The 12281-nt window shown below is 35.3% G+C and overlaps 1 protein-coding gene across 1 annotated transcript in view; it reads left to right on the top strand.

The window, feature by feature from the left end:
• The window catches only part of LOC113712683 (protein PIR), a 29323-nt gene extending 17527 nt beyond the window's left edge, over positions 1-11796 (top strand). The window contains exons 21-30 of the mRNA XM_072066736.1: positions 487-606; positions 697-840; positions 3477-3626; positions 4897-5040; positions 6720-6807; positions 7342-7472; positions 8625-8832; positions 10026-10198; positions 10628-10828; positions 11552-11796. Of these exons, the coding sequence (XP_071922837.1) occupies positions 487-606; positions 697-840; positions 3477-3626; positions 4897-5040; positions 6720-6807; positions 7342-7472; positions 8625-8832; positions 10026-10198; positions 10628-10828; positions 11552-11599 (1407 nt within the window). The 3' untranslated portion in view covers positions 11600-11796. The remainder of the gene's footprint in view (positions 1-486; positions 607-696; positions 841-3476; positions 3627-4896; positions 5041-6719; positions 6808-7341; positions 7473-8624; positions 8833-10025; positions 10199-10627; positions 10829-11551) is intronic.
• Positions 11797-12281: the final 485 nt, after the last annotated feature.

Genomic DNA, 12281 nt, shown 5'->3' with positions numbered 1-12281 from the left:
TGTGGCAAAGAGGTTATTCAATTAATGATGGTATGATGACTGAAATGTAAAAGAATTGATATATATAATGATAAGCTTTAGGCAAATGTCCTGCCACTGCAGGGTGGCTTTTCTTGGAGGAAAAAGATTTAAACTTGGTGATATTTCATGAGCCTTGAAGCATAGCTTTCATAGCTGAAGGATCTATAGCTGGTTATGTATTGCTTTCATAGCTGATGGATGAGGTCTAAACTCATAAGACTCGTGGCTGTATGTTTGGAGTGTTGTCTCATTTATCTTCAAGAGGGAATTTTGATCATTATTTCCCCTTGATCATATTAATTTGTCATGACTCGTTAACAAGTGTATCATAAATATTACTGTACTGCTTCATATTTTACTGGTACACATGTAGGTAGACTGACTATGATTGGAATTAGTTTCAGTTGTTCATATGCATTTATTCTGTCTTGTATGATTTTTTTTCCCTTCGGTGATTGAATACAGTTGCTTGGACGGACAATTGACCTGAGAAGCTTGATTGCTGCAAGAATGAACAAAGTATTCAGAGACAACATTGAATTTTTATTTGACCGCTTTGAGTCTCAGGATTTATGTGCTATTGTTGTGAGTAATCCTTGAGTACCATTTTCTCCAGTATATTGGTTCTTGAGTATCTTGGTGCTCATCTTCGCAGATTTGTTACTGTGGTTTCAGGAATTGGAAAAACTTCTCAGCGCCTTACAACTTGCTCATGAATTACTGTCGAAAGATCTTACAATAGATTCATTTAATCTTATGCTCAATGAAATGCAAGAGAATGTGTCCCTCGTTTCCTACTCCAGTCGGCTTGCTTCTCAGGTTAGAATTATTATTTCTGTTGCAAAATTTCTGTTGCCCCCCCCTCCCCCTTCCTTTCATGGACAAACACTCAGATCTGGGATTCCAGCCAGTTCTTCAGAGAGGATTGGATAAATGCTAATAGGTCATGCTTCAACTCAAGGAGCTTCAGATGACTGATCGATACACCTGTTTTTAAATACAAAAAGAAGAAGTCTGCACAGCTCCATGAGGTGTTATATTTGTGTATGTTAGTGGTCTGCTTCTGGTAGGGAAATTCTTATGTGTGTCTTGTAGCTAATGTTGATGGGAAATGGTGGCTATTTGAGGTATTATGCTACTTATAGATGGACAATGCCAAAAAAAAAAATTTAGACTTTGTTCAGCTAACAGTTTCAACCTGTAACAACTCTTTTAAAATGTTAAGGAGAAAATGTTTAAAATAGTAAAAAACCTTAATTTAAATGGGAGACCATATATTTTTGGGTAAATTACGTATAACCCCCCTGTGGTTTCACCTATTGTCACATGACCCCCTAACATTTCAAAATTTCCACTTCCTCCCCAATGGTTTTATGTAAAGTGGAAACTCGACAGAAAATAACCTATGTAACGTTGTTAGTTGAAATACTAATAGTGCCCTTACTTAAATGCTAAAAATAAAAGCATAGGGGATTACGTGGATAAATGCAAAAACCGTGAGGGCTAAAGTGGATATTTATACAAACTAGAAGGGGGTTACATGGATATTAAGATTTTATCACAGGCACTTTTAAAGTGCGTTTGGTATAAACACCGTAACTGATTGTGCATTCCGTTCATTTTCCACTTTACATAAAACCAGGGTGGGTTATGTGGCTATTAAAACCCTGGGGGGGGGGTTATCTGGCATTATGTAAAATCACAGGGGGTAATAAGTAATTTACCCTATATTTTTCTTCAAATTGTCAAGGACTGTAGACTAATGACCAGTCTAATGCACAGGAAATGGGTGACTAACATTTTTCTTTCGCTTATTTATTGAAGCTAGTTCATGTGTTAATTGATTTTCGGAAGCACCACAAATTGATGGTCTAAACTCATAATGATGAATATTTGGTTCAAGGCAATTTGATGATCATTGGCATCTGTACTGAAATTCATGATGGTTAAACTGGAAAGGAGAGAAACAGTACATATAGGAGTCAATAGCAATAGATAAAGTCATTTGATTGAATTTGATGATCAGTTGTTTTCAAGACTTTGATTCAATTTGAAAAAAAAAAATTTGAATTTGTTCTCTCTACTAGAAGTAATAGGGCAATTTTGACGATAAGTACGTACTTTTATAGTGACAACACAATAGTGAATGTTGGTTGATAAACTAAACTATTACTTGCCCATTTAAATAAGCAATTATGGTTTTGCACGACTCTATCACCTCCTGGTCCTCAATTTTCTCTCACTTCAGATACCATTATTCTGAAGGTTTAGTCCCCTCCATCACTTCAGATTCTGTTTACCTCGCATTTTGCCAATTCTTCTTTTTTTTTTTTTGGAAAGTTAAAAGACCAAAATCTCTTTGTTGCTGAATAAACGAAGCTATGAAGAGCATACATTGAGGAGAGGTTTTTTTTTTTTTCGAATTATTAGTCATTTGAGTGAGCAAAATTTGGCATCTGTAATGTTTTATTTTTCTTTTTTCTTGTATTTGTTTCTTATGCTAAATCTCTGGTGAATAGCAGTCAAAAGTGTAAAGTGTGTGCTTAAGTGCAGATCCCAGTATAGCACATAGGTTGTGGCTATTGACATGTGAAGTGGAGCAACTTTATATTAAGCACAGTAAAGTAAACATTTCAAGTGAAAAGGGCATACAGTTCAGAAGAAGTTGCACTAAGTTCAACCTTTTTATTTTAGTTTCTTCATAGATTGTTAAAGTACATAGCATAGAGCGATGGTGGATTCATGGTTCATTTGCTGATTTCTTTTAATTAAGGACACATAACCATGATGACTTGACTTCTATATGTTAGTATAAAATGTATAGTGAGAAATATTAATCATGGTAAGCCCTGTAAGTTTTAGCCGATTGCACATGTCCATGGTTGCATGATATGATGAAAATGATGTATAGTTTGTGAACCTGATTTCAGTCATCAGCTGACTGTGGTGTACGAATTGCCTTGCACTTTTCAGAAGTTCTTTGTTGTTATACACAACGAGTAACTATTGAATGTGTTAAACTCTGAAGGCTCCAATTAAGAGCATGATTTGTACTAAAAGAAAATATAGCATGAAGTTTGCTTTGGAAGAAGAAAATGGCCTATGTAGTCACATATAGTTAAGGCCTTGTATGTTTTCTTTCACGTTAGGATATGTACAGTTATCCTCATTTAAAATTCTAAGAGATTTGATTTGGAAATGGTGTCTAGTGGTCGAAATTGGAGTTTCTTGGAGTCAAATAGTATTAAACACATAGTAGAAGATTGAGCAATTCTAGTTCATGCACAATGGTAAAGCCAAAAAAAAAAAGCTTAATCTAAAGTATACACTGAGAATGAATGTTGCTGGACTTTTACAACTTTTCTTGATTTCAGGAATGCCTGTACCTTTCGTTTCTCTCTGTCTCTCTCTCTCAACAAATTTAGTTGCTTACGACAGTTTGGATATATTTCCAGATATGGACAGAGATGCAAAATGACTTCCTGCCAAACTTCATCCTATGCAACACAACTCAGCGTTTTGTTCGATCATCAAGAGTTCCTATTGTTCCCGTTCAGAAGCCATCGGTCCCCTATGCAAAGCCTAATTTCTACTGTGGTACTCAGGTAAGAAAATATCACTAAATCAATAGTTCAAAGTTGATTCATCCAGTTTAGCTTTATTGCAAGGTCAACATTCTGTTTTATGAAAATATTTCAATGGGTTACACATGGTAAATAAATTGCTTTGAGTCAAACACCTGCAAATGGCTGTGTGGCTTGCTTTCCTTGCTATGTCCTCTTCCAAGTACCTTTCCTTTTTTTAATCTCATATGATTTCAGTAATAGCTCTTTTGCTAAAATACCAACAAATCAAAAACCTACTCGTGCTTTTGTCTCCTAAGTTGAGCTTAAATGGTGCTAATAATGGTCTGCATTGTGATTTGCACAAACATTTGGTTAGAGGCTTAAAATGGGAAAAGTTAGGCTTTGGACGTTTTACTTCATTATTCGATATTACTATTGTTGACATATTACCATAACAAGTTTGGCTGGGTAAGTACATGAAAAATTAATTAATGTGGGTGAGTTGGAGCCATGGAGAAAATATTTGATAACCCTAACTGACTGCCCAATGGAGGAATGGACTGCGAAGGGTAACATAAGTCTAATTAACGGATGGTAGGAAATGGTTGCTCAAGTAGGATTGGTTCTTGTAATTTTTCTATTTTAGTTGGTAGACTATCCTATTTCCTCATGTCTACAAGTTGGAGATATCTGAAACAGAAAGATCAAGTATATGCTCCACTTTACAAAAATTGAATGCCTGACATGTTTCCTTCTTTGATTACAATAATGATTAAAACTTCTAATATTGGGATTTGGTACCTTCTAAATCATAAATAGCTTATTGGAGTGTGTGAGTCTCTCTGAATGGTTTAAGAAATATGTTGAGGGGTCAGATGTTACCCTCTTCTTTTCTACATTGTTTTGGCTGTGTGTTTGAATGTCACCATTTTTACACTTCCTCCTAAAACTTACATGAAGTCAAACTGGAAACTTCAGTTTTGAATTCAGTGTCACAAAATTTGCTTGCTATATTTGCTACTAAGGTGCTGAAATCTGGTAAAACACTACAAAGATAGGATGCCTTGTCATTTTTTCAGTACTGGGAAAACATTGAAAAGAGTTAATTGAAGATGATGTCCAAAGTATAGGATTCAACGATTATGCAAGTTGCTGTCTTTCTCTAGAAGCTTTGTTCATTAGTTCTTCATACCTCATTTTCTTGCTGTTGGTCTTCAACTGCTTGTTTTTGTTTGAGTAGTAGTACTTGATAACCAAACCTTCTCAAAAACATTTATCAACTTGTCCTTGTTTTTTTCCCTTTTTGTAGGATCTGAATTCAGCATACCAGAGTTTTGCTCGATTACATAGTGGATTTTTTGGGATACCTCACATGTACTCCATTGTTAGGCTGCTGGGTTCTAGGTCACTGCCTTGGCTTATCCGAGCTCTATTAGATCATTTATCAAATAAGGTACATGTTACCTGACAGATAGCTAAATTATAGTTCTTTTTGTGGTTGATAAATTTAACGCTTTTCAGATTGCTGATGCATTTATATCTTTCTTTATGTTCATCTTGTTTTTGTTGCTTTTTGCATTCCTGCGTATGCCAGGAACTCTTTAATTCAACTTCCTTTTTTTTTCTTTTTTTTTTTCCGACTTCCTGGTTATTATTTAGTGCATCATTACCTGTGCATCTTACTTTGGAAATACATGTAATTTTCTATGTTCTTATACTCTGGCTACTTGGTTAGATGGTAAGTTTGATAACTCAACTGAATAGCCATCTACTAATTATCAGAGTATCTTCCACAAAATGCCAGTCAGAAGAACCTAAAAGCTGCACTTCTCTTTCCAGCTATAAGTGCCTGTGCCAAAGTTTCCCAAGTTTGGAGTGCATTGTAATTCCTGTTGTAGTGTTATCCCCCTTGTCTGACAGCTCAGTGTATTGTCCTTTTGTTGCTTGCTTTAGTGATGGCTAGATCATGCAAATGTGGATTTGCTTTGAACATGTTTGAGAAGAAAATGATATCTGGTGTAGCAGTCTTCAGTTTTTCTGTTTCTTTCTCGATAAAATGCATCTTAGGAACCTGAGCAAGTGCTTATGGAAATCAGAAGCATTTTTTATTTTTTTATGGCCTTTATATAGCTTAGGATACTTGCTGATGTATTGTCACATAAAAAATTGTGCAGTCCTCCCTTTTCCACATGGTGCTGAAGGCTTGCTATAAGTTGGTTGCTAGATGGTTTATTTGTATGTAAATTACTTTTTGCAAAGCATTCCAAGTTTTTTATTCTGAAAAAATCAGAATTTGGAGAAGCACACGCATCAGAAAACTTGCAGATGCTCGGCTTCTTATTAGGAGTCGGATTTTAAAGTACCCCATTTTGGTTGATCAAATTGATAGAATATATAAGCTGGAACCCAAATAGTTGCAAACTGTTGCGCACCTATGGAGGTCATAATTTCCTAAGGAAAAAACTGACTGTGTCATTAGATAATGTAGGTGCATTTAAACATGCCTTGAGAACATCAAAAGCATATAGATCTATTTTAGGCAGTCTCCAAGTCTGTGATGTAGATCTAGTTCAGCACAGTTGTAAGAATTTGACCTCCACTGAGGGAAAGGGAGGATAATAAGTTTGGTTTTACATATATATCTTTGCGATTCTTATAAATCTGTTATGGTAGTTTTGCGTGTGATGTATAGGAATCATTTTAGGTTTAGGTTTAAGGGATCTATAGTTTGGGATACAGAATCTCCAGGTTTTCTAGGGTTTGGGATTTATTAGCTGATTTTGTAGAATTCAATTGCAAATTATGTTTAATTTTTGAAGCTTTTGCCTATCTTCTTTTCTGGTTATTTGAGTTTCAATTTCCATGTAGCATTTTCCTTGTTTATCATTGATCTTTTTGTTTTGATTTTGCAACTAGCTCTGCTTGCAATTCTTGTTGCAAGAGACCTGTACAATCCAACTTTTCATGTCTTCTATTGATGTTGCATACGTCGTAATCATTGTTGTCTTCAAATGAACAACCTAGCCTAAACATGTGTATCCATTTATGCTTCGCTTTTGGATCTTCAGTAACATATGAACTATTTTTTGATACATGTTGTTATCTTTTAAAGCTTATCTCATCTTATTTCAGATAACATCGCTTGAGCCAATGGTTACAGGTTTGCAAGAAGCTTTACCCAAGTCTATCGGACTCCTTTCTTTTGATGGTGGTGTGACTGGTATATTGCGTGTGATAATTTACTTTTACAGTACAATCGCTTTATCAGGAATGTTCTTCTTAAAGTTTTGGCATTACTTTTGCATATATCTCTGGTGTTTTTACTGGGCAGTTAAATGCTGAAAATAGAAGTTCAGACTATATTCTAGGTGTCAGAAAATGAATGTGAATCTATGAGATTATGCTTCTTCAAAGCTCTTCAGTTATGATGCAGATCATAAGTTGTGTTTCTTGTGTCTACCCAAGGCTTACCCTAATAGCTTCAATTTGGAAAGAGTTACGAGTACATTTCCTTAAGATATGGTCTTAGGTGGTATTCAATATAACCACACTTTGAGCTGAATTTTTTCTAGTTCTTAGAGATGATTTGTTGCACGGAAGACTGGTATTGGATCTTCATGTTTTAATTGTGTGGTATGAAGGAGAGCAACATTGTGCTGCCTCTTTTTGTCTTTCAGACAAATTTACATTTGAGTTTCTAATTACTATCAATCAAGACGGACCATAATGTTGTACTTCTTGTCATATTGCTTAGGTTGTATGAGGATCATTAAAGAACATCTTAACTGCTGGCAGTCAAAGACAGAAATCAAAGCAGAGGTTATTCACGGAATCAAGGAGGTTGGAAGTGTGTTGTACTGGATGGGGCTTCTTGACATTGTTCTGGTGAGTTCTTAAGTTGTACAATAATGTTGGGAAGTGAATCAAGATGAAGAAATTTTTCTGGAATAGGTATTGGATTCTTAGATTCAGATTTTGGGCTGTTGAGTCATTCACTTAAAACTGGTGAAATTTTTAGGTACAGAAGTAAAACCTCTCTCTGGTAATGTGACTTCTGATGTTTCATTTGAGGTTTTCGTCACCATATTTTCTGGAAAATGTTATATGCCACCATAAGGAGTAGAATTCATCATACTCTTCTTTCCATTACCTTCCATTCTGTTCTTTTTTTTTTTTACTTCATGGATAACTAAATGGCACCAACTCCATATCAGTGGTTCATAGAGGGCTTGAGATACAAGTTGGCCAGGTCTCTCAGCCATCATGCTTTTCAAATGTTTTGCACCATTAGGATATCTTGCTGAAGAAAAAACATTATCCATAAACTGCAAAACTGCAGATCCAACATAGAGTTGGCCTTCTGCACTTTGTTTTGTGCAGCAGTTTTAATCTTTGCCCTTGGATAGTAATATATGATCAGGTGATACTTCCAAGCACTAGAAGCTCTTGTAGAGAACGCATCATCTGCTCTGAAGTTACTGAGATTATTCAAATGATCTGTCGTATTAGAAACCATAAGATTATTTTATTGAAAATTGGTACTAACGCTGTCAGAGGTTTGTAGTCTTCTATAAACCTGCCATCCCCTATTTTAGTATAGAATAGCATTGCTAGTGCACTAGTTGCTCCTTACCATACATGTGGATCCGCATAGTACCTGTTTGCACATAGCTTCATCAATATTGAAAGGATAGCTCACACCAGAAGTTTTACTCCTTTACCTTTTCAGGACAGCTGAATTCAGACTAGAATATGCCTGTCTCCATAAAAAAGTGAATACTGGACATATTTGGAAATTATGCTCGAAGAGCTATGTGCACTGTGCACCTAATTTTGCTTATTTGCTTCTTAACAATTTGATAAACATTAAGATTATTTAGCTACTTCATTCACTCTTATCTTACTCAAATTCTTTATCAAATCACAAATTATGCTTCTTCTACTATTTCATTTGATGATCAAGCATGTGAAATCCAAATTGAGGTATCAAACAAACATTGAATACATCTAACTTCTCTAGTTTGTCATGTTCAACAGAGGGAAGTGGATACTATCAATTTCATGCAGACAGCCCCTTGGCTGGGCTTGATACCTGGTACTGATGGACAGATCTTGCAGTCTGAGGAAGCAGGAGAAAGCCCTATTGTCACTCTCTTTAAATCAACAAGTGCTGCTGTTTTGTCAGACCCTGGCTGCTTAAATCCAAAATCATTTCAAACCATATCCAGACAAGCAGAAGCTGCTGGTACATGATTTCCATCCTCCAATCTTCATCTTGTAATGTCACTTTATAACATACTTAAAGTCAGCAGACCTGCAAAGTTCTAAGCAGCAAATTCCTGCTTCAAGGCAAACAAACTTACTGTGTTTGTGGAGAACTACTTGCATATTTATCTATCATCTCCTCTTACCCTGCCAATGTAGCTTATTAGCATAATACCATAACATAAATGATTTTGGTCAAAGTTAAGTCAGACTAACATTACAGCATCATATAAGTTTTTTTGGAGCATCCGTGGTTCCTGTTTTAGGTTGTGGGACAGCCATTATTTAAATTCACAAGGAAAAAGGTTAAGAGATTGAGACATGATGTCACTGTGTCGTATAAATACGATGAAGGGGCAGAGGATTACATGTTCTTTTTTATCTAGATTGCGGCAAAGAGACCAAAAGTAGGCTGTATGTAGGTTACACTTAATGGAAATTTAATGATTAGAAGTGACTGAAGACATATCACTTTGCATTAATATTCTTTCAGTAATATATTTGATTATTTTATTTGGTGCTCGTTGTTTAATTTTCTTAATCACAGAAAGCATTTCCATGAATACCTTGCTATCATGTATTTCAGCGTTTTTCATTTGTCTAAATGCCATTAAATTCTTTAAGTTTCTTATAATTTTTTCTTTGTTAGTTACTTTAAGTCAGAGGTATATGAATCAAATGATGATGTTTAAAGTACTTAGTAATGGAATTCGTTTCCTACTTTGAGTCCTTGGTAAATGATGATTTTTAAAGTACTTAATGGTGGAATTAGTTTCTTGCTGGATTATATCAGTCTTAGATAGAGATGATTTCGTAGTTGGCCCGTGTTTTTGAGTAAGGTCCCATACAGAATGTTGCACCCAGTATAGAAGATGCTGGCTGAGAAAATTAGGTGGTCTTTCTACTGTTGGTTTTCTTTAAAGTAGCAGCTGTTATCTGCTGGTTGTCTAACAGCAATTAACAATTATACACTCACAGCTGTATTCCCCTTCCTGCAACATTTCCTCCTTGCTTCCTGCCTAAGGGCAGAACTAGTTTATATAAATTGATAATAGTTGTTAGGATGTGCTTCGTCATGGATTGCTTCTAATAAGCCATATCAATGTTTTTGTTTAGTCATTTGAGTTTGGATTTGCTCACTTCGGAAATAACTATTGGAGAGATTTGTTACAGATCTTTTGTACAAGGCCAATATAAATACTGGAAGTGTTCTGGAATATGCACTTGCTTTCACAAGCGCAGCTCTAGATAAATACTGTAGCAAATGGAGTGCAGCTCCAAAGACGGGGTTTGTCGACATTACAACTTCGAAGGACTTCTATCGTTTATTCAGTGGCCTCCAAATTGTAAGTGTAATTGTAAATGCCATTATGATATTTCAGTTGAAGAAATGAATATAGTCCATTTGTCTTGGATTAGTTCAACATTGCTGTACTAGGCTTACTGGCTGTGGTAATGGATGATACTTCTACGAATCTGTACACTGATAAAACAATATGTAGAACTATAGATATTACCCAGACCAAATACTTAGTTGCAATACCGATAGCACTTACTTTCTTTTTCTATGAGTGCCATGGAGAAACTTTGATATTCTAAAGTTGTAGTTGATATGTTCTTTTTTCAAAGTATTATCAGTCAAGTATTAGTGTCTTGTTTGCTTGTTCTTTTTCCACCTTAGCTTCTGAGAGCAAAATAATTGATCACGCTTGTTTTCTTGTATGCTATCCTTTACAAGATATTTATTTGATCATTGATTATTTTCATCTATACAGGAATACTTGGAGGATTCTGTTCAGATGCAGCCAAACAATCAAGAAATGTTGGGTGATTCAGTTGCTTGGGGTGGCTGTACTATCATCTACTTACTCGGCCAACAATTGCATTTTGAGCTTTTTGATTTTTCCCACCAAGTCCTCAACGTGGCGGAGGTGGAAGCAGTCACCCCAACCCACAAGAATGCTCATTCTGTCCAGGTATACATCTTTTAATCCTCTTTTTATTTCAAAAGTTTGATAAATCTAATGATCAATTATTTAGGTATGTTGGTGATTTTTTTCTCTCTGCCTTCTATTCTGTTGTGTTTTATATAAATTGGTGATAGTTTGATTGGTTTTTCTATGTATGCTGCATTAGATGGATAAGCTTACGAGCTTCTTTGAATAGGACATTCATTTCCTACACTGATTCTAAAGCAATGGTTTTGTTTTAGGCTAACTCTGCTTAGAAATATACAGTTGTGTTGGCAAGAGGTTTGGGAGATGAATTTGGTAAACTTATTTGTTAAAATTATGAAATGCCTCTAAACCACTAGGACATCTCTCCATCAAATAAGTATCTACAAAGAGGGAAGAATGAACAGCTTAGACGTTCAGAAGGATCAAACCTGGCTGAAGACTCCTAAAGAACAAAGTTTGTGCTAAAACAGTTATGTTGCGTTTATCCTTGAGGAGTACATATAGGAATTGATTTACTTAAAAGTAGTTCAAAAGATATCAAGTCAAGCCCAGCCACTGTTTCTCAGTGTTATATTTCATTGATTTTCTTGTCAGAAGTACCTCGTATGTTTTGTATTCTCTCAGTCCTACAAAATGTCAACTAGTCATATGGAAACCTCTGTGCTGTATAACATAAAGAAATGTATGTTCCTGAACTTTGATCTGTATACTTGCCCTTTTAACTGTCAATTGTTTGGACAGAAGGAGAAATCAGTTGCAACAATGGATGCATTGGATAAAACTCCTTAGTGAGTTGGATATTTCCTCAATGTTATTGAAGCATTACTTAAATTGATCAGGCAAAAGCAGATGCACCACCAAAAAGGAAATTGTTTATAAGATGGACTTGGATTTTTGTAGAGCTAATAAGAATTAATGCACAAAAGGGCAATGTCAAGATTTTGGATGAAGAAAGCAAGAAAGTAAAAGCAACATTATTCCAGGAATATATTTGAGATGCAACTCAATTAACATAATTGTATTGAATTCAAACATATATGATGCACTTGCAGCAGTCACATTGACAGCAAGAGTTGGATGCCAAGACTTCTTTTGGTGAAGTAATCTTGATAACGTACTTAATCAATTCAGCACCATAAAGGCTTAGGATCTTAGGGATCCAAGTTTACCTCCTAGAATCCTCATATCTGAAACTACCGAAAACGACTTCATGTGCCTATATTTGAGTATTACTGTAAAAACTTTTAGTACTAACATTGTCATAGAACACAATGCCACTAATAGCCATGGATAATTTGATATAGAAGCAGCTGTAATGTAAAAAAATTCAACCATTCTGTGGAATTAGCTTAATGCTCTTATTCTCATAAATGTTGTCTGTACTAAGAACTTGGATTACCATTTAGGACCCCTGTACAACAGCTGGAGTATACTTGTATGCAAAGTTAATTTTATTTGTGTTACAACTTCG

Source organism: Coffea arabica, chromosome 10e, assembly GCF_036785885.1.
Source record: "Coffea arabica cultivar ET-39 chromosome 10e, Coffea Arabica ET-39 HiFi, whole genome shotgun sequence".
Classification (NCBI taxonomy): Eukaryota; Viridiplantae; Streptophyta; class Magnoliopsida; order Gentianales; family Rubiaceae; genus Coffea; species Coffea arabica.
The sequence above is the reverse complement of the archived record's forward strand: the minus strand, read 5'-3'. Positions and strand labels throughout refer to the sequence as shown.